At 42.9% G+C, this 23496-nt stretch overlaps 1 protein-coding gene across 8 annotated transcripts in view; it reads left to right on the forward strand.

Moving 5' to 3' along the window:
• Window positions 1-10898, forward strand: part of FRMD3 (FERM domain containing 3) — a 239809-nt gene extending 228911 nt beyond the window's left edge. For all 8 annotated transcript variants that reach the window (XM_045022407.1, XM_045022401.1, XM_045022404.1 and 5 more), the window contains one exon: window positions 9218-10898. In XM_045022407.1, coding sequence (XP_044878342.1) covers window positions 9218-9813 — 596 coding nt within the window. In that variant the 3' untranslated portion in view covers window positions 9814-10898. The remainder of the gene's footprint in view (window positions 1-9217) is intronic.
• The last annotated feature ends 12598 nt before the right edge of the window (window positions 10899-23496 follow it).

Raw genomic sequence — 23496 nt, forward strand, 5'->3', positions numbered from 1 at the left:
TGGGAAGCCTGTAATTCCTCCTCCCGGCCGCCGGGGGGCGCTGCGCTGTGCTGCGAGAGCCATGTGAGCTGCCTCCTGGCCCTGTTGCTGCTCCTGCTCTTTGGACCTCTGGCCCTGGTGAGTTCCCGGCTGCGTCCTGCTGCTCCCAGCTGCTCCCCCCGTGTGAGTATCTGCGCCCCTCCCCCACCTTCCCTGCCCCCAGCCACCCCCCTGCCCCCAGCCACCCCCCTGCCCCCAGCCAGCCCCCAGCCACCCCCAGCCAGCCCCTGCCCCACCCCCTGCCCACAGCAGTCCTCTGCCCGCAGCCAGCCCTTGCCACAGCCACCCCCTGCCTGCAGCCAGCCTCTGCCTGCAGCCCCTGCCACAGCCAGCCTCTGCCTGCAGCCCCTGCCCCCTGCCTGCAGCCAGCCTCTGCCCACAGCCGCCCGCAGCCACCCCCTGCCCACAGCCACCCGCAGCCCGCCCGTCTGCATCACCTGCCCACAGCCAGCCCGTGTCACTCCCTGCCTCCAGCTAGCCCTGCCCCATGCCCCTATCTGCAGCCAGCCCCACATCCACTGGTGCCCTGCAGTTCCCAGGGCAGTAACCCTGCACACCTGCTTTAATGAGGGGGGGGGCAGGGAGCAGCTGGGACCCACACATGTGCACACCCTAGAGTGACCAGACAGCAAGTGTGAAAAATCGGGACGGGGGTGAGGGGTAATAGGAGCCTATATAAGAAAAAGACCCAAAAATTGAGACTGTCCCTGATCACCACCCACACATGTGAAACGGAGCTCATTTCTAGTTCAGCCCCATCTTTTTAAAAAAGAACTTTAGGTAGGGTTAAAATACATCTATATTTTCCTGGACATGTCAGGCTTTTCGGTTCTTAATCACCTCCTGTGAAAATATGGATGTATGGTAACCCTATTGGTACAAAAAATACATGCTGTCGCACATCCCTTAAATCAGAACTTTTTATAGGGAACCCGTTGTTAAATCAGAACTTTTTATAGGGAACCCGTTGTTAAATCAGAACTTTTTATAGGGAACCCGTTGTTAAGATTTTGGCAGCTCATCACTGGACCAGCAGCGAGAAAAGGAGTCATTCACAGGGGTTGAGTGTTTGCTTTGCTTGAGAGAAACGGGGGGAGGGGGCAGAGGGGGGAAAGAGAGTATGTTGGATGCAGGCTGTTTGCAGTTAACAGTAAGGGGGTGGGAAATTTTTCTGATTTTGCACAGTGTCAGTTCCAAAAATCCACTCTCTCTCCCCCCCCCCCCACCCCGGTCCCTGTCACACTGCCCCACACCCCCCTCTTTTGAAAAGCACGTTGCTGCCACTTGAATGCTGGGATAGCTGCCCATAATTCATCACTCCCAACAGTGCTGCAAATGCTGCAAATGTGGCCACACTGCAGCGCTGGTAGCTGTGAGTGTGGGCACACACCAGCGCTGGCCCTGCACAGCTGGACGACCAGCACTGCAACTACCAGCGCTGCAGATTTGTAAGTGTAGCCATACCCTAAGATTAATCACTGTTTACGCTGGCACTCCAGCGCTGCAGCACCAGCGCTGTTCTCTTTATTCCTCTCGTCGAGGTGGAGTACAACCAGTGCTGTAGCCAGGGAGATACAGCGCAGTATGTGCCTCGTCAGTGTGGACGGGGAGTAAGTTACAGCGCTGTAACTCTCCAGTGTAGCCAAGCCCTAAGATGAACTACATTTTTCTGGGCCACTATAAGGAATCTATATTAGCTGGAAATATAATGGAGCTAGGGCTCCTCTAGACCCTACTTAATCTTCAGCTGATGGTTTGGGGCCATTAATAGCTGGTGAAAGTTACGACAGGGGACCAGCTTGTTCCTGGTGCACAGTGTACTAATGCTGTAGTGTCTGCTTGCCTCTTATGCAACTGTTCATGTTTTAATCTGCAGTTGTGGAAATGTGGTTTAGAGCCATTCCAACTTGTTTTGGAGTATAGAGTACATAGCTGAAGGGAGGAATTGGGTCCTTGCTGGTACAATAAGATTTTATTTTGTAAAATTGGTACAGTTGCCCCAAAATGTTGCAAACCTTTGGTATAGATATATAATATAGCAGCTAAGAGATGCCATTTTGAAGTGATCTGATGCCAATAACATGTATGAAAGGATCTTTATCTATGGAATACAAGTGCCTATAAAGTAGACAAAGCATGAATGAAAGAATCACTGCTTTCAAAATGTAATTTAACCCAGAGATTTTTTTTCAGTCCAAGTACTAACAGTAAAAAACCCAACTTAACTAGTATTGAAAAAGCAGTGAACTGTAAAACCTCCCAGAAAACTTTAATGATGTATCCTCCCTGACTGAATAGGGTTGAAGACAAAATAGGGTTCATACACAAGTAAGTGCAAAAGATTCCCAGGTGTGACAAAGACTAAATTAAATAATTGTCTCCAAGATTACTTTTTTTCATCTCTCTTTCACCAGGATCTCAAAGTCTTAGGGATTTTCTTTTAACAGGGGCTCATCATTTTAGTTAACCTTCAGTTCAAATGCTCTTGAAATGTATTCAAACACTAACAAAGGGGCCAACTTCTAAGATGATGTAAATTCTGCTGGAAAATTTGTTGTGTAATAATGTCATGATGTTTGCATTGCTGTATCTTGACAGTGTGTTCTCATATAATTTTATAAAATCTAAACATTTTTAATCATGTTCTGCCATAATGGCATGGCATTTATGATATGATGCCATGTCATCACATGACTCTGTCAAACTGTAATGAGCCCCAGAATATATACTAGTATACTTTAGTAGGACTGGAAATTTAACTTGCAATAAGTGGACAATGCAAGTTTCCTGAATCCTTGATTTCACAAATGTTTTAGTAAGTGCTGAGTATGAAGGAAAGAAGAGAAGAAATTGTTTATTTTTCAGATTGACCTTGCAGCATTGGCAGTTAGAAACACTGGCCTGTATTCTTCATTGCCAAACACCACCTGCAGTAATTTACATCTGTCTCAAGCAGGTGTATAACACTACCGTTCTGATTTGATAGGCTTTTACACTACTATAAAGGACAACATGATATGCAAGGTAGTGGAAAATATAGCCCCCTTTTGACTTGCAAACTAAGGGCACTTGATACAGAGAATAAATGTAGAACACTGACATGTTTACAAGATCACTTTTCTAGCCATAATCCCACATTTACAGGTGATAACTGCTGAAGCTTATATTTATGGTGAGAACTCAACATAGTACATTAACTCATGACATGCAGTATTGGATTATGCTGTACCTGTTTCATTCAGAATTCCTGTTTGACATTCTGAAAAATCTGCTGCCCACTGCCAACATGTGAATGCACTATTTTTCCTTTGCTGAAGTTGAGGATAATGTATAATGTCTTAAGTACTATATTAGTGAATGACTGTGGATAACATACATTGATAGCCCTAATGTGGTTTGGCTTTTTCATGAGTGGTCCCCTTCATAGTCTTGCTCCTAAATAATTAGCTCAAACTAAATAATAGTGCTGTGTAATTGGGACCTGCCATTCCATTTTCATGTCTTAACTCTTCACACTACCTCTCAGAAAATCATTAGCTGAAGGAATTTACTCCACTGCCTTCTTCCTGTATGTTACGAGCAAGCCAAATGAAGTTTGCTAGATGTCTGAGATGAGAACAATGTTAATCATATTAATATGATCTTCCTTGTATGTGTTCTCTCTGCATATTATGCACACTGGAATTCACCATGGGGTGGGGGAGATGGCTCAAAGGCACAAATGAGGGTGACCTTGCTTTGGAGCAGTTGCAGTTGTCCCCTGTGTGGTAGGAATTATATTAAGAAGGTGTTAGTGACCTTGTGCCTAAACAAGTAGAAGAAGGCATAGGGCCAAGATGTTCAAACTTGGATGCCTAAAATTAGGCACCTAAATCTATTTTAGGCACCTAAATAAGTGTCCTGATTTACCCTTTGCTCCCATTGGATTAAGTGGAAGTCCAGCACCTCTGAAAATCGGGCCACTTAATTAGGTACTTAAATATGGAGTTAGACGCCTTACTTTAAGCAAGAAAGTTTGAAAATTTGGCTTTGACATTCAGGGTATCAGAAATATTCTTTGAAGAACATTTTAGCATGTAGATCCTGCACTGAACTGTGTGGTGGTCACACGATGTAAAAAGGAGAACAAGCTCATTGAAAAAAGTAAACAGGAGGTTGTAATGTAAAATGTTGTGGAATGAGAAATACAGACTACACCAAGTTGCTAAAGAATTATCGCACCAGTGTAAGGACGTCTGTGCTGAGATGGTCAAAAATCAATTACAAGGCTCATGACCTAGGATTGACCGAATCTGGAAACTTCACTACATGATCGATGCCTGGTGTGAAGCCATCAGCCATGGCCACTCTGGCTGGTGCAAAAGTTCTTGACAGACTGTGCATGTTGGGTGGTGGCTTAATGATCATAGATAAATGGAATGATAGTGGTCTTCTTTAGCTAGCTAGTCAACTAGAGAAAACGTAATGTATGCAGAAATATAGCTTTTAACTGCAATAGAACAGAAACACCAGCAGTATCCATAAGCTGGTTTAGTAATGCTTTACAGTGTAACTACAAGAAAAATGTGTACTGACCTCCCCCCACCATAAAAAAAAGTGAGTCAAATCATTTTTAATTTGTTAGTTTAAGCAATAATGCAGCTATATTTTAAAACTGAAATAGTGAACTCCTATTCAGAATTACCTTGTCTACACAACTGGCTGTACTGAGGCTGTCTTTTTAACTAGGATTATTGTTTTTCAGTTCCTGCCCTGTTTCATATGGTTACAAAGCAGTCACACATCTCTGTGGTAGAACCTAGAGTTTTACATCTTTCCTATACAAGGTTAAGCAAGTGCTTGTGTGTATTCATTTTAAATTTGGTTTTATATCTGTTGTTCTTTAATGGAGTTCTTCTTTCATCACCATTTTTGTTAACACTGAAAGACTTTGCAGGTCTAGTACAGGTGGCACTGGAAACACAGTTTCATTTTATTTCTCATTATCCAGTAATTAAAGCTCAAGTAATTGAGCTTGTTCTCCTCACTTGTCATGTAGCACTGGCTGTGATCCTCCATGGTGTTACTCTCATTTTACACCTATGTATCTTATTAAAACTGCAGTGGTGGCTTAGGGCCTTTGTGTCTATTGGTACTTAGGCTTTTGCTTTAAGCAAAGAACTGGGACTCAGTTGATCTGGGTTCTAATTACAGCTCTGACATGAGGTTCTGGGGTTACTTTGGGCAAGTCACTTAATCTCTTTGTGTTGGTTTTGTCCTCTGTAGATGGATGCACCTGTGTACCTCCCAGGGTTGTTGTGAAGCTTTATCAAGCATTTGTAAAGCACTAAAGCCTGGATGCACAAAAGGAGTTAGATATCTAAGTCCACTTTAGTTTCAGGACCACTGCAAAGTACAAAACCCCCACTGAACCCTGTAGGCACCTAAGTTCCTGCCTCAGGGCATGTGCACTGCCACCTCACTCTAGGCATCTGGACACCTATTTCCCGCCTAAGCCCCAGAGCGAGTCACAAACCAGGTGTTCAGCTGTCTAACTTGCATGGGGGAATCAATCTTTCTCTCTCTCTCTCCCATTGACGATATAAGTATTTGACTAGGATGGAGATGGTGATTGTGAAATGCTCAAGGTGGTTAGAGAGACTACAGAAAACCCAGTAATGGGGGAATTTCAGCTACTCCCATATTGATTGGGTACATGTCACCTCAGGATGGGATGCAGAAATAAAATTTATAGCCACCATTAATGACTGCTTCTTGGAGCAGCTACTCCTGGAACCCAAAAAGGGAGAGGCAATTCTTGATTTAGTCCTAAGTGGACCACAGGATATTGTCCAACAGGAGACTATACCTGAACTGCTCGGTAATAGCAACATAATGTAGTTAAATTTAACATCATTGTGGGGGGGAGGGAGAACCAAACAAACTCAAAATAGTAGCATTTAACTTCAAACGGGAACTACACAAAAATGAGGAAGCTAGTTAAACAGAAATTAAAAGGAACACTCACAAGAGTGAAAGGCCTGCAAACTGCTTGGAAACTATTTAAGAACTCCATAATACAGGCTCAAACTAAATGTGAACTCAAAATTTAAAAAAAAAAAAAAAGCAACCCTGGCTAACCAGAGTAAAAGGGGCGCTCAGAGGCCAAAAGACATCCTTTAAAAATTGTAAGTCCAATCCTAGTGAGGAAAACAGAAAGGAGCATAAACTCTGGTTAGCCAGGTGTAAAAGTATAATTAAGCAGGCCAAAAAAGAATGTGAATATCAACTAGCAAAAGACACACAAACTAACAGCAAAAAATGTTTTAAGTACATCAGAAGCAGGAATCCTGCCAAATAATCAGTGGGGCCAGTGACTATCAATGTGTTAAAGGAGCACTCAAGGAAGATAAGGCCATTGCAGAGGAACTAAATGAATCCTTTGCATCTGTCTTCACTGCAGAGGACATCAGGGAGATTCCCACATCTGAGCCATTCTTTTAGGTGACAAAGCTAAGGAACTGTCCTAGTTTGAGGTGTCAGTAAAAGAGGTTTTAGAACAAATTGATAAATTAAACAGTAACAGTCACCAGGACCAGATAGTATTCACCCAAGAGTTCTGCAGGAATTTGTATATGAAATTGGAGAACTACTAACTGTGGTATGTAACCTATTAGCGGATAGCTAATACAGCACCGATTATTTTTAAAGGCTCCAGATGCAATCCTGGCAATTACAGCCAGTAAGCCTAATTTCAGTGCCAGGCAAATTGGCTTAAACTATAGTAAAGAACAGAATTATCAGATACATAGATATGTTGGGAAAGAGTCAACATGGCTTTTGTAAAAGGAAATCATGCCTCACCAATCTATTAGAATTCTTTGAGGGTGTTAACAAGCATGTGGACAAGGGAGCGCCAGTTGATACACTATACCTGGACTTTCAGAAAGCCTTTCACAAGATCCTACATCAAAGGCTTTTATGCAGAGTAAGCAGTGATGGGATAAGAAGGAAGGTCCTCTCATGGATCAGTAACTGCTTAAAAGATAGGACACAAAGGCTAGGAATAAATGATCAGTTTTCACAGTGGAGAGAGGTAAACAGTAGCGTCCTCCAGAGATCCATACTGGGACCATTGCTGTTCAACAGATTCATAAATGCTCCAGAAAAAGGGGTAAACAATGAGGTGGCTAAGTTTGCAGATGATACAAAATTATTCAGAATTGTAACTCTTTTCAGTCAGCTTTGGACTTAACCAAGGGATTTCACAAAACTGGGAGACTGGGCAACAAAATGGCAGATGAAATTAACGTTGATAAATGCAAAGTAATGCACATGGGATCATTTTTTTCCAAGCTATACATACAAAATGCTGGGATCTAAATTAGCTCTTACCTCTCTTGGAGTCATTGTGAATAGTTTCTGAAAACATTTGCTCAGTGTGCAGCAGCAGTCCAAAAGGCTCATGGAGAGGGGCGAATTGAATGTGCATCTCCCACATCCCAGGTGAGTGCTCTAACCACTGGGCTAAAAGTTATAAAGGTGGGCACTACCACTTCTTCATGCTAACATGGCAGAGGGGCCTAACTCCAGGAGACGGTTCACAGCTGACAACAGCAAGCAGAGAGAGGCGCCTCCCTGTAGCTTGAATTTAGGTGACTTTCTGTGAGAGTGGTGGGGTTTAGCACACAACCCTCTTGTTGGTATCTCCCACTGGCTAGCATTAGCGGCTCCCCATCTAGCATGCTGGCTTTTTGTCAATCACATTCTAAGGCATCTGTCTGTTCCCATTCATTGCATAGGGAGCCTAGGCACCTAACTCAGGCTCAGCATCACCATGCCTAATTTCTTTTGTGCATCCAGCTCTAAAAGTTTGCCACATGGTGTGCACCATAACGTGGAAGTGTTATTTATTTTATTATTACCACACATATCCATGTATCTTTTTTTGGGGACTGTTCTGTTTTAAAGATGGAGAACGTCTACAGCTGCTAATAGTTACATGTGGGAATAAATCTGAAATTGTTCCATCACAACTCCATTGTCTCCTTTCAAAATCCCCACTCCTTGTTTGAGTCCCCTCCTTTCCCTTGCCCACTTCCTCCATTCTGCTACTCATTGCTAATAGCAGTTGACTGAAGTGATTAAAAACACTGGGATTTTTGATGCACTCATATAGCAATCATGACTCAGCCAGAGCACTTTTCAAATTGGGATTTTTAAATTACTTTCACTTTGCTGTTGTCAGTGCCAACTAAAGAGAATGTAGTGGCATATTGGAGAAAACCTAGTAGGTTAGGAGTGGAGAAGAAGAAAGTGAAGGGAGAGACTTCAGGGGATTGGGAGATGGAAAACTCAAGAACAAAAGGAAGGAAGAGAAAGGGACAGATTGGTGAGAATAAGAAAGATTTAATGTGAGGGAGGAGGGCTGGAAAAGAGAAGCATCAAGGAGAGGAAGATGTGACTGATAACAAGGATGGGGTGTAGGTGAGCGAGGGACAAGGAAGGAAGAAAACAGACATGGGAGAGAGATATTCCTATCAGGACCGAGGGTATCCATTCACTTCCATCCATATCTCCTACTGTGTAGTCCGTCTTCTCCTTTCACATGGTCTCCTCTTGACAAGAATTTATAATAACCTATCCTGATGTCATGACACCTGTGGTTGAATGGTAGTGATTAAATTTCCCAACCTCTAGGGAACTTTCTTGTCTCTCATTTCAAATGAAGGTTGGAGCTACATTTTCCTAACTGCATCCCAGTAACACCTGTTTGTATAGTAAAAACAGGAGCTGGATTATTAGAAGTCTGCCTTCTAGTAGAAAATGACCTCCTTCACTTTCTATATGCTGCAGTTAACCACAAATAATGGCCTTAATTTATGTATGCTAAGATTAAAAGGTAATCAGGTCTCAAGTTTCAGAGGATTGAGTTCCTGTAAAAGACACTCCTCCTCTGCTGCAGAATAGGTGGAATTTTAAAGGGAATGTCCTATTAGTCTATGCCAGCCACAACTATACAGTACTAAAACGTTACCGATTTCAGTAATCAAGTTATAAGCTAGTGATTGTGGAATCTTCCTTCCACCACTGTGTTCTGAAAGTACATTTCATTTGTGCAGTCTCTTATACAGAATCCTACTGAAAGAATGAATTTGTCAGACATCAGAAATTGAGTCCTTTTATCTCCCTTCTTTAGGTATTCAGCTGCCTAAGGAAGATGAAATTTCTGTACCTGTGATATCTAATTCCCCTGCTAAGGATGCTGGGGAGAGTGTAGATCTCACCACTGAAGAGGAAGAGAAGATCAAAGAGGAACCTTTAACCATCTCAGAACTGGTGTACAACCCAAGTGCCAGCTTGTTGCCCACCCCAGTTGATGATGAGATTGACATGCTCTTTGACACCCCATCAAGAGCAGGGAATGAGAGAGAAGATACAGATTCATTTGAGGAACTGGAAGCGGATGAAAATGCGTTTTTGGTTGCTGAGGAAGAGGAGCTGAAAGAAGCCCGTAGAGCGCTTAGGTGCAGTTATGACTTTGTAATGGGCAACATGCAGGTAAATGCCTTTGTGAAGAGCTTCTCCAGGCTTCTTTTTGTAGGCCTTGGACTGTTGTTGTTCGTGTTTCCACTCCTCCTTGTCCTCTTGGAGTCGGACCTTGATATCTCCTTTCTTCATGAAATCCGTCAAACACCAGAGTTTCAGCAATTTCACATTGAATATTACTGTCCTCTTAGGCAGTGGGTGGCTTGCAAAATAAACTTCATTCGTGACATGCTGGGAAACTCTTAAATGTTAAAGAAATATGATACAACTAAGGGCTATATTCAAAATTTCAGTTAGCATTAGCTTCTCATAATGCCCATGGGGCCATCAGCAGGTAGCTATCTTCATTTTCAATCCATTAAACACTGTTCAAGATCTAACATTTGCTTTTCATAAACAGTTGCTTTAGTTATAGGCTTATCTGGTGGCCTTTAAATAACCAAAAAGAGGTCTTATTTTTATTTCAGTGTTGACTTCCTGATCATCTGTTGTATCAGACAAGACTGGATAGTACTAGGGTTCATTATTTGCCATTACAAGCCATGACATTCTGAATCTCAATGATGATAGAGCCAAGAAGGAAATGTTTTTGAATATACTCCTTAGTGGTGTAACAGTCTTTTCTAACCAATGCCTATACAAGCAATGTTTATGCTGGGTTTTTGTTTCTTGATTTGTTTTTTGTTTTTTATATTTTTGTGTTTAAAATATTTTGGTAAATTTTTAGCAAAAGATGACTTCTGAAGTTGTTTAAGTGTACAGATTGGTAAAATTAATGCACAAGGGCATGTAGGGGATTTTTTAATGTTTTACCAATGGTTTGTTTTTAAAATATTTTGGATGGACAATGAGTTCATTATAACTCTATAAAAGATGGCCTACAGTTTGTAGAACATACAGAAAGTTTATTCAAGTGCGGGGGGACTGGTGAGGGGAGATGAAATGACACACAATCCTCAAGTAAGTTTTTAATGGCACAGTTCTAAAGCTAAAGGGGGTGAATTTCATTGAGAAAATGATAATCCACCTTCATCTGTGTCCTGTCATCTTACACTTCAATCAGTGCTAAGTTTTTACAAGACAGTGTAAGTAAGTTTTGCCAGAAGGTGATGGATCTTTGGACTAAATGTAGATTATTGTACATAACATGGAAAGATGAAGAGAGAGTAAATATCAGAAATGTCTAGCTATATTGGTAGATAAGTAACCTACTTTTTAAAAATGGCTAGAGAATAAAAAGTATAAAATACTTTAAAAATCAAGGCATTAGATTGTACCGTTGACATGCAGATATTCTACTGAATCATAATAAAAGGACAAAATATTTTTAAGAGAAATATCTTGGTTCTTTATTCCTTTTGTCACTATTCTGTGAAACACAACCCAGAGAATCATCATTTAATGTGTCATCATTTCCTGTGCATGCTGATTGTCTTACCATGTATGTGTGGCATTGTACTCATACTATTTTCCTATTGATAGGACTCCAGTCAATGAGGTTCATTGTTACTTTAATGTGCTGAGGATTTGCTCCCAATATTGTGTAGAGAATATACATAAAACCTTGTGAGCATTTAGAAAATTCAGTGGGATACCCCTACCCCAATCCAAATGCTACAGAAAAAGGGAAATTATATTTTGTAAACTGGAGCATCATAGAGGACTGTTTTTTTTAAATCAAAAGCATTTACTGTGAACCTTCAGCCATAACACAAATAAAACTTGCATTAAAGCCAGTGGAAGTTTTGCCTATGTACTGGCTGCAACTTCACCCCATAATGTCTGTGTACTTTATAAAGAGATTTTTTTAAATAAGAGATATATTTGAGTCTTTGTCATATTGTACATACATGTTGTAACAGTAACTGTAATTCATATACTTCAGAATCATTTATGCTTCACAAGGGGAATTACAATTCTGTTTCCTCTAAACCTTTGGAAATGATCAGTTTGAAATTTCCAACAGGAGAATTTTTCTCCTTTTTCTTTTTTGACACCTCTAAAAGGATAAAACAATCATAGCTCTTAGGAATTGTTCTTCTCCGTTGTAACCATTTGGGTTGTTTCCTCATTTCCCAAAGAACAAAGACTACATAGAACCATTTAGTCCCCTCTCTTCTCACTCTCTTTCATCACTAGCTTGGTCCCAATGGCAATCACTATTGATTAGTCGTCTTGTGTGTATTTAATCTTGCGTAATGTCCAGCTAAACAATCTGTTCCCCTTAAACAAGAATTATCCAGCCTAATATAACTTTTGACAACGAACTAAAGTAGACATTTGCCATTAACAGGATATTATTCATACAAATGGTTTCCTAAACAAAGATGTCCATCTGATGGATTCTAGGTAGTGATGTTTATGAAAGCTGGCAGCCTGCTAGAATACAGGGGCAGGGTTCCATGCTGGATCCTATTTATTAAGTCCTTTAATTATAAAAAGTTAGGTGCTGTGTTCTAACGTGTAGTTTTGTCTATGTAAAGTCATAGAGCTCCAGAAACAGGAGCATTTGTTTTGTTTGATTTAACTCTATCAGAAAATGGTTAATGCATGAGGAAAAGATTACCTCAGAGAATTGATAGTGCAATAAGGAGATATATAGGATTAAATGCAAGTGTGTGTGTGTGTATTTTACTGTATGTGTATACAGCCCTGGCCTTTAAAGTTCCTCTCACCATGCAGGAGCTTTTCTGATCTATAAACTGAATTCCACTGAGAAACAGAGTTCCTGTAACATACCATTTTACAACGTAAGACTTGGGACTTTAAAGGGCTGGAACTTTGTGTATTACACACACTGTGTGTATATTATACAAACACACACATAGTATGGCATATACATATCCACACATAGAAACAATCTTGTATTTAATGCTGATGATGACAGAGTTGGATTATGAAGAATTTGTAGGTACAGTATTGTGTATTTGTCTGTGCTTGGATATATGGTAAAATGTTATGTACTTGGAATCTATTTTGTGGTTTGTCATTTATTTATGAATGCTGCTCTGGGAAGAATTAAAAATGGGTTTATTTCATAGAAATACAAAAGACCTGGGGGGGGGGGGGAAATGTACCTGTAACTCAAGCCTTATCTTTGTACAGTGCATTTCACATTTCTCTGTCAATATCCTGATTGTTTTGTATATTGATATGATGGCAGGAATCCCTAATAAAAAAAATATACTGAAAAAAATTAGCACTCTGCAATGATGGCACTTCTTATGATAAAGGAATGTTTCTTAGTGTTGGATATCAACCTAAATTCATATTAATCCTGTACAAACAAAATATAGTGTTCACAATGTACTTTTTCAGGACTGTGCTGTCCAATGAAATGGTACAGTCTGTGGGACTGTTACAAGTTGATGATTTCTATATATGTTTTAGTAACTGTTGGATACAGTATGTGTCAGTCTTTAAAAGAAGTATTTTTGATGTAAAACAATTTTAATATTTAGTTTGGACTTTTTGGTGTATTTCTGAACATTCAAAGAGTGTTATAAAGTCACACAGTTTAAGGCCAGAAGGGAACACCATATCATCTAATTTGAGCTCCTCTAGATCACAGGCCACATACAACACCCAGCATCCGCACACTAAACCCCATATGTATGTTTGTATTCTGTATCGAAAGCCAGTACATACCTAGTTATGGAGATGCTAGTTGTAACTCTGCAGCTAATGTAGTGTTGAGTTATGCACTTAAAAGCAGGGACTCGACTTTTTTGTAACGTATGAAGAATACAGTGTATCCTCCCCAAAATTACTGGTTTTACTCGGAATGCTACAGTAACTCGTCACTTAACGTTGTAGTTATGTTCCTGAAAAATGAGACTTTAAGTGAAACGATGTTAAGCAAATCCAATTTTCCCATAAGAATTAATGTAAATGAGGGGGTTAGGTTCCAGGGAAAAAAATTTCACCAGACAAAAGACTATATACATACACACATATACATACACTCTCACTCTCTCTGTCTCTCTCTGTAAGTTTTAAACAAACAGTTTAATACTGGTATACCGTTAGGATGATTGTGAAGTTTGGCTGAGGTGGAGGAGTCAGAGGCTGGGATATTTCCCAGGGAATGCCTTACTGCTAAATGATGAACTAACAATTGGCTGAGCCCTCAAGGGTTAACTCTCACACCCTACAAGGCAGCAGGAATGGAGGGAGGGGAGACAGCATCGCAAACAGAGAGAGACACCATGTATGAGAGAGAGAGAGGCGCATTTCCCCTTTAAGTACGCTGACCTTACTCTTAAGTACACTGCCTTGTTAATTAGATCAGCTTGCTGAGTCCGCAGCTGCTGCCAGCAAGCTCCCTCAGTCCTGAGCCCTGTCATGTGTTCCCCTGCTCTATGGAAATGGGGTAAGTGGGGTGTAGGGGGGAAGGAGGACACCCTGACAGCCCCTGTCTTCCTCCTCTTCCCCCCCCCCTCCCGTACAGCAAGCAGGAGTCTTGGGGAGCAGCTCCAAGGCAAAGGGCAGGAGCAGCACATGGCAATGGGGGGAGGGACAGCTGAACTGCTGGCAATTGATACCCTCCTGGGCAGCTGCTGCACAGGGAACTTAGGGGAGCAGGGAGCTGATGGTGGGGGCTGCCAGTCCACCCTGATTTCAAGCCCCCACCAGCTAGCTGCAACGGGCTGCTCTTCCTGCAAGCAGTGGACAAAGCAACTGGGACAACTTTAAGTGAGGAGTTACTGTATTTATTAGTTTCAGTTAAAAATGAGTTTGCAGAGAGTCTGAAACAATAATTCTGAGTTGTGAATTGCCCCATTCCTGGTAATAGGAGCTAACTCAGATGCCAGTGAGGATACAGTATTTCAAAATTGTTTACTACTCATCAAAGCATGAAGGAGATAAAGTATTGTATTATGAAGTTCTGCGCTACCATTTCCCAAAGTAAATGTGTGCAAAGGACTAACTGGGGGAGGATAGCACAAACTATATATAAACTAAGATGTGTAGACCTTTTAAAGACACATGGTAGGATTGGTAAAGCAAGTCTCTGCTTTCAAAAGTACGGGAAACTGCTGTAGGATTTGGAGGAGCTCATCAGCTTTGTGTGATTCCAGGAACGTCACTGCCAGGTAGGGTGACCAGATGTCCCGATATTTACTTATTCGGTCGGGACGTGAATTGTCCCGATATTTTGCCCCTTTGCTCGTGCCCACTCCACCCCAGCCCTGCCCCGCCTCTCCCTCCCCCATTGGATCCCTCCCCAAATCCCCACCCTGGCCCTTTCCCCGAGCCCCGCCCCCTCACTGCCCCATTGGAGCTCTTCCCAAATCCCTGCCCTGGCCCCACCTCTTCCCCAAGCATGCCGCATTCCTCCTCCTCACCCCTCCCTCCCAGGCTTGCACTAATCAGCTGTATGGTGGCACAAGCACTGGAGAGAGGGGGGAGAAGCAGGATGCGGCAGCCAGCTCAGGGGAGGTGGAGGCAGAGCGAAGGTGAGCTGGTGTGGTGGTGAGCCCCCACCAACTTTTCCTATGCTCCAGCGGCTCTTGGTGGGGTTTTTTGGGGTTTTTTTGTTTTTGTTGTTTGTTGTTGCTCCATCAGCACACACACACCCCTCCACGTCCCAATATTTCACATCTTCTCATCTGGGCACCCTACTACCAGGGATCAAAGTAACTTCAAGGACTTACCGGTACTCCAGAGTCCTGAGTAGGGGGCGGGGCCTCAACCAGAAGAGGCAGGGCCTTTAAATCCCCAGGCCTTTTAAATCAAGATTTAAAGGGCCCAGGGCTCCAGCTGAGGTAGCCCTTTAAATCACCCCCAGAGCTACCAGCTGCAGAGGCTGCTGGGAGCCCTGGGGCTAGGGGGCGATTTAAAGAGCCCGGAGCTCCAGCTACCGCAGCGGAGCCCCAGGGGCTCCCGGCTGCTGCTGCTACCCCGGACTCAGGGCTCTGGCCGAGATTTAAAGGGCCTGGGGCTCCACTGTGGTAGCGGCAGCTGGAGCCCCAGGCCCTTTAATTGGCTCCCTAGTTTTGGGGCTCCCAGCAGCCTCTGCAGCTGGTAGCTCTGGGAGTGATTTAAAGGGCCTGGAGCTCCCAGACACCGCTACCACACTCAGGACTCCGGCAGCGATTTAAAGGGCCCTGGGCTCCAACCGCCACTACCGCCCTGGGCCCTCTAAATCGCCATCCGAGCCCTGCTGCCACATCCCTGGGTAGTGGCAGCAGGGCTCCGGTGATTTAAAGGGCCAGGGGCTCCCGGCCCCTGCTACCACAGTGGAGTCCCGGGCCCTTTAAATCACTGTTGGAGCTCCGGCAACCGTGCTCCAGTGGCAATTTAAAGGGCCATGGGCTCCCCGCAGTGACTGGAGCCCCAGGCCTTTTAAGTCACCGCCCGAGCCCCGCTGCCGGAGGCCCTGGGGTAGTGGCGGCAGCCAGGGTCTCCGGCAGTGATTTAAAAGGCCCTTTAAATCACTGCCTGAGCTGCCACCACCACACAGGGGCTCTGGCAGCAGGGCTCTGGTGTCAATTCAAAGGTCCCGGGGCTCCAGCTGCTGCCAGGAGCCCCAGGCCCTTAAATCACCGGCCTGGGGACAGCAGCAGCACCGGCGCTCCAAGCGCATGCCTGGGGTGGCAAGCTGCGGGGGGCGCCCTGCTGGTCCCTGCGAGGGTGGCAGTCAAGCAGCCTTCAGTGGCTTGCCTGCGGAAGGTCCACCGGTCCCGCGGATTCGGCGGCAATTCAGCGGCGGGTACGCCGAAGCCACAGGACTGGCAGACCTCCTGCAGGCAAGCCGCCGAATCTGCGAGACCGGGGACCTCCTGCAGGTGCGCCGCCAAAGGCAGCCTGCCTGCTGTGCTTGGGTCAGCAAAAAAGCTGGAGCCGCCCCTGCCTGGGGAAGCTGGTCGGGTACCAGCCGGACTGTACTGTACCAGCTTACTTTCACCTCTGTCACTGCCTATCCTGTTTGCACCAGTGTACTTTGGATTTTCTCATGTCAGCTCTCAAGAAAGGTCTGAGTGATCTCCTGGTGTATACCTCAGCCATTGCAGCAGTTAATGGCCCTCTTGAGCAGGGGCGGCTCTACGAATTCTGCCGACCCAAGCAGGGTGGCGCGCTGCGCTGCTGGCACTGCCGGGTGCCGGTCCCGCGCCTCCGCGGGACTTCCCGCAGAGGTGCCACTGGTCCCGCGCCTAGGGTGGAGCTTCTGCAGTCATGCCTGCGGGAGGTCCACACGAGCCGCGGGACCAGCGCACCCGCCGCAGTCATACCTGCGGGAGGTCCGGTCGTCCCGCGGCTCCATTGTACCTCCCGCAGGCATGACTGCGGAAGGTCTGCCGGACCCGCCTGCCGCCCTCCAGTTAAAATGCCGCCCCAAGCGCACGCTTGGCGCGCTGGGGTCTGGAGCTGGCCCTGCTCTTGAGAGCAGAGACAATGGTCCACATATTTGTGTTTAGCAATTTTTCATTCCTTAGCTCTACAAAGGCTAGTGACTGGTCCAGCCATTCCTCAGCGGGATCTACCCCTCTCCTGCAGATCCTTATAGGAACCTCATCTTAGTATTTGAAGCAGTCTCCTTAGTGTTTGATTTTTTTCAAGGAAGCTTAATGGCAATCACCTTGGCCAGATGAAGTCAGTGGGATTATTCCATTATACACCACTGTAAGGGGCTACAATCTGTCCTCAATGCTGCGCAGCTCCCTCATGGAGAATTAAGCTGCTCTCTGTCCTGTCAAATGATGTGTAGAGACGTAGAATGACCAGAATTTAAAACTATGGTGTAATTTTTAACAATAAGTCATCTTTTTCATAACATACAGTCAGCTTGTCATAATCATATGGCAATATTATTGCATCATAATAAAGGGGAACAATGGATCTCTGCTTTCACTCAGGGGAAGAGGTAAGGGAGAAGGAATGAAAACACTGTCCATAATTTATGGGCTAATTAAAATAAAACATGAATAAGACATTCTGCATATTTGTGGCATTCTGATCTCTCTAACTTTAGCTTTCATTTTCTATACAGAGATAGCAGATAACACAATGCAGAAAGGAAGTAAACAGTGACCTATGAAAACTTCGACATTGTGTCCCATTGGATAGAGACTGTGTTCTTGATGTTCAGTCTTATGGTTTTTTGTTTTTTTTGTTGTTGTTCTGATTGGTTTAATTAGAGAAATGTTTGAGGTAAGATGAGGTGCATTTCTTATTTTAGAAAATAATTAACATTATTGATTGTGTTCCATGTGGGAGTATATAATTATACATGACTGGAAGTAGCTATCAATAGAAGAATTTGAAAAGCTTCTCAATTACATTGTTGTGTGCCCTATTTAGAATCTTTAATTAACAAAAAGAATTAGCATATGAAATGTGTGTTGAAAAAAGGACTTTTTTAATCACTTAAAAATATTTTCCTGTTGTTTTTAATACAATGGCAACTACAATAGCCTATGCAGAAAACATGATAAATGGGAAGAGGCTGATTCATTTTTGGCTCTTTTAATGCATTTTATTAACTGGAAATAGGGGAAAAACGTGAGCCCCAGAAAGCTAATGATTCTCTGCAGCTCACCACCACCAAGTGTTTTACACACCACAGTTTGAGAACCCCTGAATTAATTATCAATCCTTGCTGGAGACCACAAATGATTTCAGAACAGCTTTTACTAGTCAGTTTATTTTGGGCCTGGCAAAGGTCCTTTCAACAAACCTTTTGTAATTATTAAATCCTAAAAATTGTATGCACATCAAAAAATTGAACAAATTCAAATTTGTCATGCCAAAGTTATTCAACTTTTAGGTACTGAGGTAATCATGGTCTTTGCATCCTCCTAGACAATCACACAAAAAAGGCATAAAATCCACTCATTCAATATTGTAGCAGAGTTCAACAGTTATCATTCGCAAGCAATACTTGTGACAAGAGTTTTTAATCAAAAGTTGTAACTAACTTTTCTTCTTTAAGGCTGGCTAGTAAGTTACTCAGTGACCTACTGGAAATTTGTAGATTTTAAGGCCAGAAGGGGCAATTATGATAATCGTATCTGATTTTCCTGCATAACACAGTCCATATAGTTTCACCAGACATTTCTACAGTGGAAAAAATTATTGTTCTCTACTATATAAATGAATATTAAGTCCAATAACTTGTGTATGAAATAATGAATGTTCTGTGTTTGTACAGCGCCTAGTGCATGGGGAAAGGGGGAGAGGTTAATCCATGACTAGGGCTCCTAAGCACTACAGTAGCACTGACCTTTGCCACTTGAACTAATGAAGTAATTGGTAGCAGTAGTAGGTTGTTATCCGCTGTGTGGCCCAAAATGCCAGAAAAGATTGAGAGACATTTTTTAATGGCTTTCATGATTGTTTGCTGATGTTAGAGGAATCTGAAGACTCAGAACTCCTAGGTTTGATTTCAGGCTCTGGAGGGGAGTATTCTCTAGTGGTTATAGACACTTCTGCCTCATGTGCTCATCTCCCTCTGCTCCTATCCACTCCTCTACACACATCTCCTAACTTCCTTCCACTCTGCTCCTATCCACATCTCCACCATGTCTTCTGTCCCCTTTCCCCTTTGCTCCTATTCAACACCCTCAACCACTCCCCAGATCCTGTCTCCCTCCCCTTCTGTTCTGATCCAACCTCCACTCCCACCCCAGCTCTCTCCTCTCTTATCCTCTGTCTGTTCAATCTCCCCACACCCTGGCCCCCTCTTCCTTCCTCCTCTGCACCTATCCAACCTCTCCATCCCCTAGCTCTAACCCCTTCTCTGTGAGCTCATACACCCACCAATCCCCTCTAATCCTATACCCCTTGCTCTCTGCTGTCCTCTGGCCCCTGCAATCTCCTCCCCCTGCCCCAGCTCCTCACCCTCTCTGCATTCAAGTCATGAGGATTCCTCCTCCAGGCTGTCTAGGTGCCAGTAGGGGGGTTCATTGACAGCACAGGAGAGACAGCCTTCTTGCTCTCAGTTCTGGTGACCAGGACCATAGCAATCTGGAACAGCAATAACGGTAAATCCTGCTCAGCACCTGCAGTCCTGGGATGGAGAAGATTCAATGACTGGGGGTAGGATACAAACTTAGTCCAGTTGGCACATAGGAGCTACACAGATTTGAGCATTCTCAGTGCAGATGAAAGCTTTGGAGAATTTAGCCACCCACAAACATCAACTGAGCATGTGCAATTTGATTTTTCATGGCTCATAACTTGGCCAAATTTGAGTGAATTTTCATAGTGACAGTAAAAGGCACATACCTGACACCAGGTTGATCCCCCTGGCAGATTTCAATTCATTGTTCCAAAGCAAAGATCTGCTACAGCTTTCAGTGAAACAATTTTAAGAATTTTTTAAATACAGAACATGTAATTTTCCCAAATCCCTTTTTCAGAAATGGCAGAACCATTTTATCTTAAACTTCCCAGAAAATACAGCCTGAGCCAGTCACCCAGCATGGAAAATTCCAGCCCAAACTGCTAAAGATAGGCAACGTTCTAAGTAACTGAAAACAGTCTTATAATGGAAACCTTAACTATGGGTGGCACTAACAGCTCGGTCTATAATAAAAGTTTATAATTAATTTTGTTACTGCTTTCTCTTCCCTTCTTCACCAGGATGGTTCTTAATGGAGGTAGCTTTCTTTCATGACTGTCAAATGATGCCTTTTGTTATCTAATAAAGTGTTCTTAAACAATTCCAAATCATCATAATTATGAGCTCATAATTATCTTCATCTTTTGAAATGGTCCCTTTAAAGAGCCCTGGATACACATTTTTGTGCAGTCGTGGTATTGCAGCTCCCTGGCAGAGGCAGGTTAAGTGCTTGATAATTCATACACAGTAAAATGTCTTTTTTACCTCTTTTGTCACATTCTGAAAAGCAGCCCTTATATTGAAACAGCCAATTTTGAAAGCACACTGCTTGCATTAAAATTAACTGTATCTATAAACCCTTTTCTCTGAACTACTGTTACTGAACCAGTAAGTCACATCAGGTTAGTAAAAACATGTTCAATCATTTCCTGTGTACCATTGGTAGGATATAAAATGTTTTCTATAAATCTACTTACATTTATACTCACCATTCCTGTGAACGCCCTAAAAATGCCCAATTATAGCAAACATGATCTTCTAGATTATAATTGGCTCATTTTTGAAGTTTGTACATATGGTTAGATAACTGAGAAGGTTTAACTTACCTTGCCCATCCAGCACCCACCAGGGTTGGCAGAAAGGCTAGGAACATCTGCTTCAGAGATTTGTCTGCTTTTGTGGTTTCTTACCTGCTTGTCGATAATGACTGGATTGCTTTACACTGAATTTTTGGTGGTTATGTTGCTCTGCATAGAAATGTATCAATGCAGAGTCATCAGATCCCCTCTGGCCTCACCATCTGAGTAGAATGATCAACAAAAATCAATCATCAGAAACTTCAAAAGACATTTATTGAAACATGAGAGCTAGTCATGGTTAATGAGATAAAAATGGCGATTAAAAGTTTGCAAATTTGAAATTTAATAATAATTACTCTGTATTTACATAGCACCTTTCACTTTCAAATAAATCACATTACAAATGAGAGCCAGGCTGGGAGTGCATGGCCTCTTTGGCTCCCTCAAAATGAAAAGGGAAAATTCAGGGTGTGTTCCTAGCAGCTGCCAGGTTAATTTGTATATTCAGCTCTTCAGAACACCGGAGGGATAAAAAGGTAAAATTGAAGGGGTTCTTACAATTGAAGGGTAATTTACATCTGCTTAAGTGATGCCTTTTTTTTTCTTTTTTTTTTGTTTTTGACAGTGCATCAGGTTGTTTTATTTTGTATTTCTTTGTTGTCTTGTTAGGAACTGTGTTAAACATGTTTTGTGTGAATGAATGTATGTGGAAAGATAAAGTGAGAGTGAGGACTCTGAGGTCTCATTTTGTTCTGGGGAGAGGTTCCAAGCCAGACTCTTGAACTCCAGCATCCATTTGGAGCCAACTGTGATGAGTTGAAGCCAAACTAGTGGAATGGTGGCAATGGATCAGAGCTAGCCTAGTGCAGTAGCTCTCAACTTTTCCAGACTACTGTACCCCTTTCAGGACTCTGATTTGTCTTGCGTGCCCCCAAGTTTCACCTCACTTAAACTATTTGCTTTCAAAATCAGACCTAAGAATACAAAAATATCAGAGCACACTATTACTGAAAATTTGCTTACTTTCTCCTTTTTACTATATAATTATAAAATTGGAATATAAATATTGTACTTACATTTCAGAGTATAGTATATAAAGCAGTATAAACAAGTCATAGAATGAAATTTTAGTTTGTAGTGACTTTGCTAATGTTTATGTAGCCTGTTGTAAAACTATGCAATTATCTAGATGAGTTGAGTACACCCTGGAAGACCTCTGTGTACCCCTGGCTGAGAAAAATGGGTCTAGTAGAATGGCAGCAGTACACCAGACAGGAGTTGCAACTGTGGGCCAGAAAAGACCTAGTCAGATAGTACCAGATCGGATACAGCTAATATCAGTGGACAGAGCAGCCCTCAACAGCAATTGGCAGGCCAGCACAGATTTGGCAGAAAGACATCAGAGCTGTCCACAGCAGTCAAGCTGAGGGGAATTGCCCTCATCTGCACCCACTTAACCACTAGCAAGTCAGACAATTTGTGAATTTGGTATGGGTGAATAAGGATTGTGGTTTATAAAACAGTGTGAAGTGGGAGATCTAACAACCAGCCAAGAATAATGACTGAGGCTCTGAGGACTGTCCCACTTATCTATTTTGTGATTTTGCTTAACTTCATTTTAAAATATATTAAGATAGTTTATTCCAAATAAAATTACCAGGGCCAGCTACCTGATGGGATAGTCTACAGTACACCAGGACAAGCTAACAAGATTCTAAGGTAGTTAAACTGTGTCTACATTAAATGCAAAATGGTGTTTCATATCCCATTTAGTAACTTGATTTTGAAAGGCACCATTTTTCCTGTCTAGACTAGGCCAGGGAAGCCACTGCAAATGGTTAAAAATAATTGAAAGCATCCACCTCTTTATCAGCTTTCATTGTAAAGTAACAAGACCTTTTTTTAATGTTTGTATTTCTGTTCTGTCACGATGACTGGGTTATATTAATTCAAATAACTAAAGCACATACTCAAAAAGTATGTCTGTGAATTTCTTGTTTGTATCCTGCTCACAAATTTTGCCCTAAATGCCTAAAAGTAATTATTGAGATTGAATAACTCAATTGAACTAAAAAAAAAACACCCTACTTAGGGAAACCAACCTAACAGTTTGAGGAAAAACACTTGGAGGCAAGCGCCATGGCAGTGTGTAAGTTAAGTGTGTAAGGAAAGAAGAGCTGAATCTGACATGGAATTTGAACTGAAGGACACTTTCCAGTTCTCACTTGGACTGCACTCACAATTCTAGCTGCTAAGATAATTAGCTCAACTGGTATATAAGCAGAAGCCAAAATAGTAAATACTTTTTATTAAATAGTTACCATTTGAACTCTGATCTTTTCTCGTGGTCAGTCTGAAGACTTTTGTGCTCATCTCTTGCACTAATCCTATGAAAGAAATGATACACAAAATTTGTTCGTGAAGCAAGTGAAAGACTGCCCACTAGTGACACTTCACAGTAATCTTTCAGAGGTTGGTCTACTCCTTACCATGGACCAAGATATTTCAAATCTGCCAGGGTTGGATATAATTTTTTTTGGATTAAGACATTTTGAAAGTCTTCCTCTAAAGAAACGAAAGACTTGGGAACATAGTCGGGCGGGGCGAGTCTCCCCTGCCCACATCCCAGCAGGGCCCCGGCCGGGAGCCGGTGTGGGGCGGCTGCTAACACCCGCCGCTTGCGGGCCAAGGCGAGCCGGGCTGAGGCGGGGGCTCCCCGGCGTGCAGGTGGCTGCCCAGCGCGGCTCCAGGCACTCGCACCCCGCTGTCTCTGTGAAAAGTGCC

The sequence above is a fragment of the Mauremys mutica genome, chromosome 6 (assembly GCF_020497125.1).
Source record: "Mauremys mutica isolate MM-2020 ecotype Southern chromosome 6, ASM2049712v1, whole genome shotgun sequence".
Taxonomy (NCBI): Eukaryota; Metazoa; Chordata; order Testudines; family Geoemydidae; genus Mauremys; species Mauremys mutica.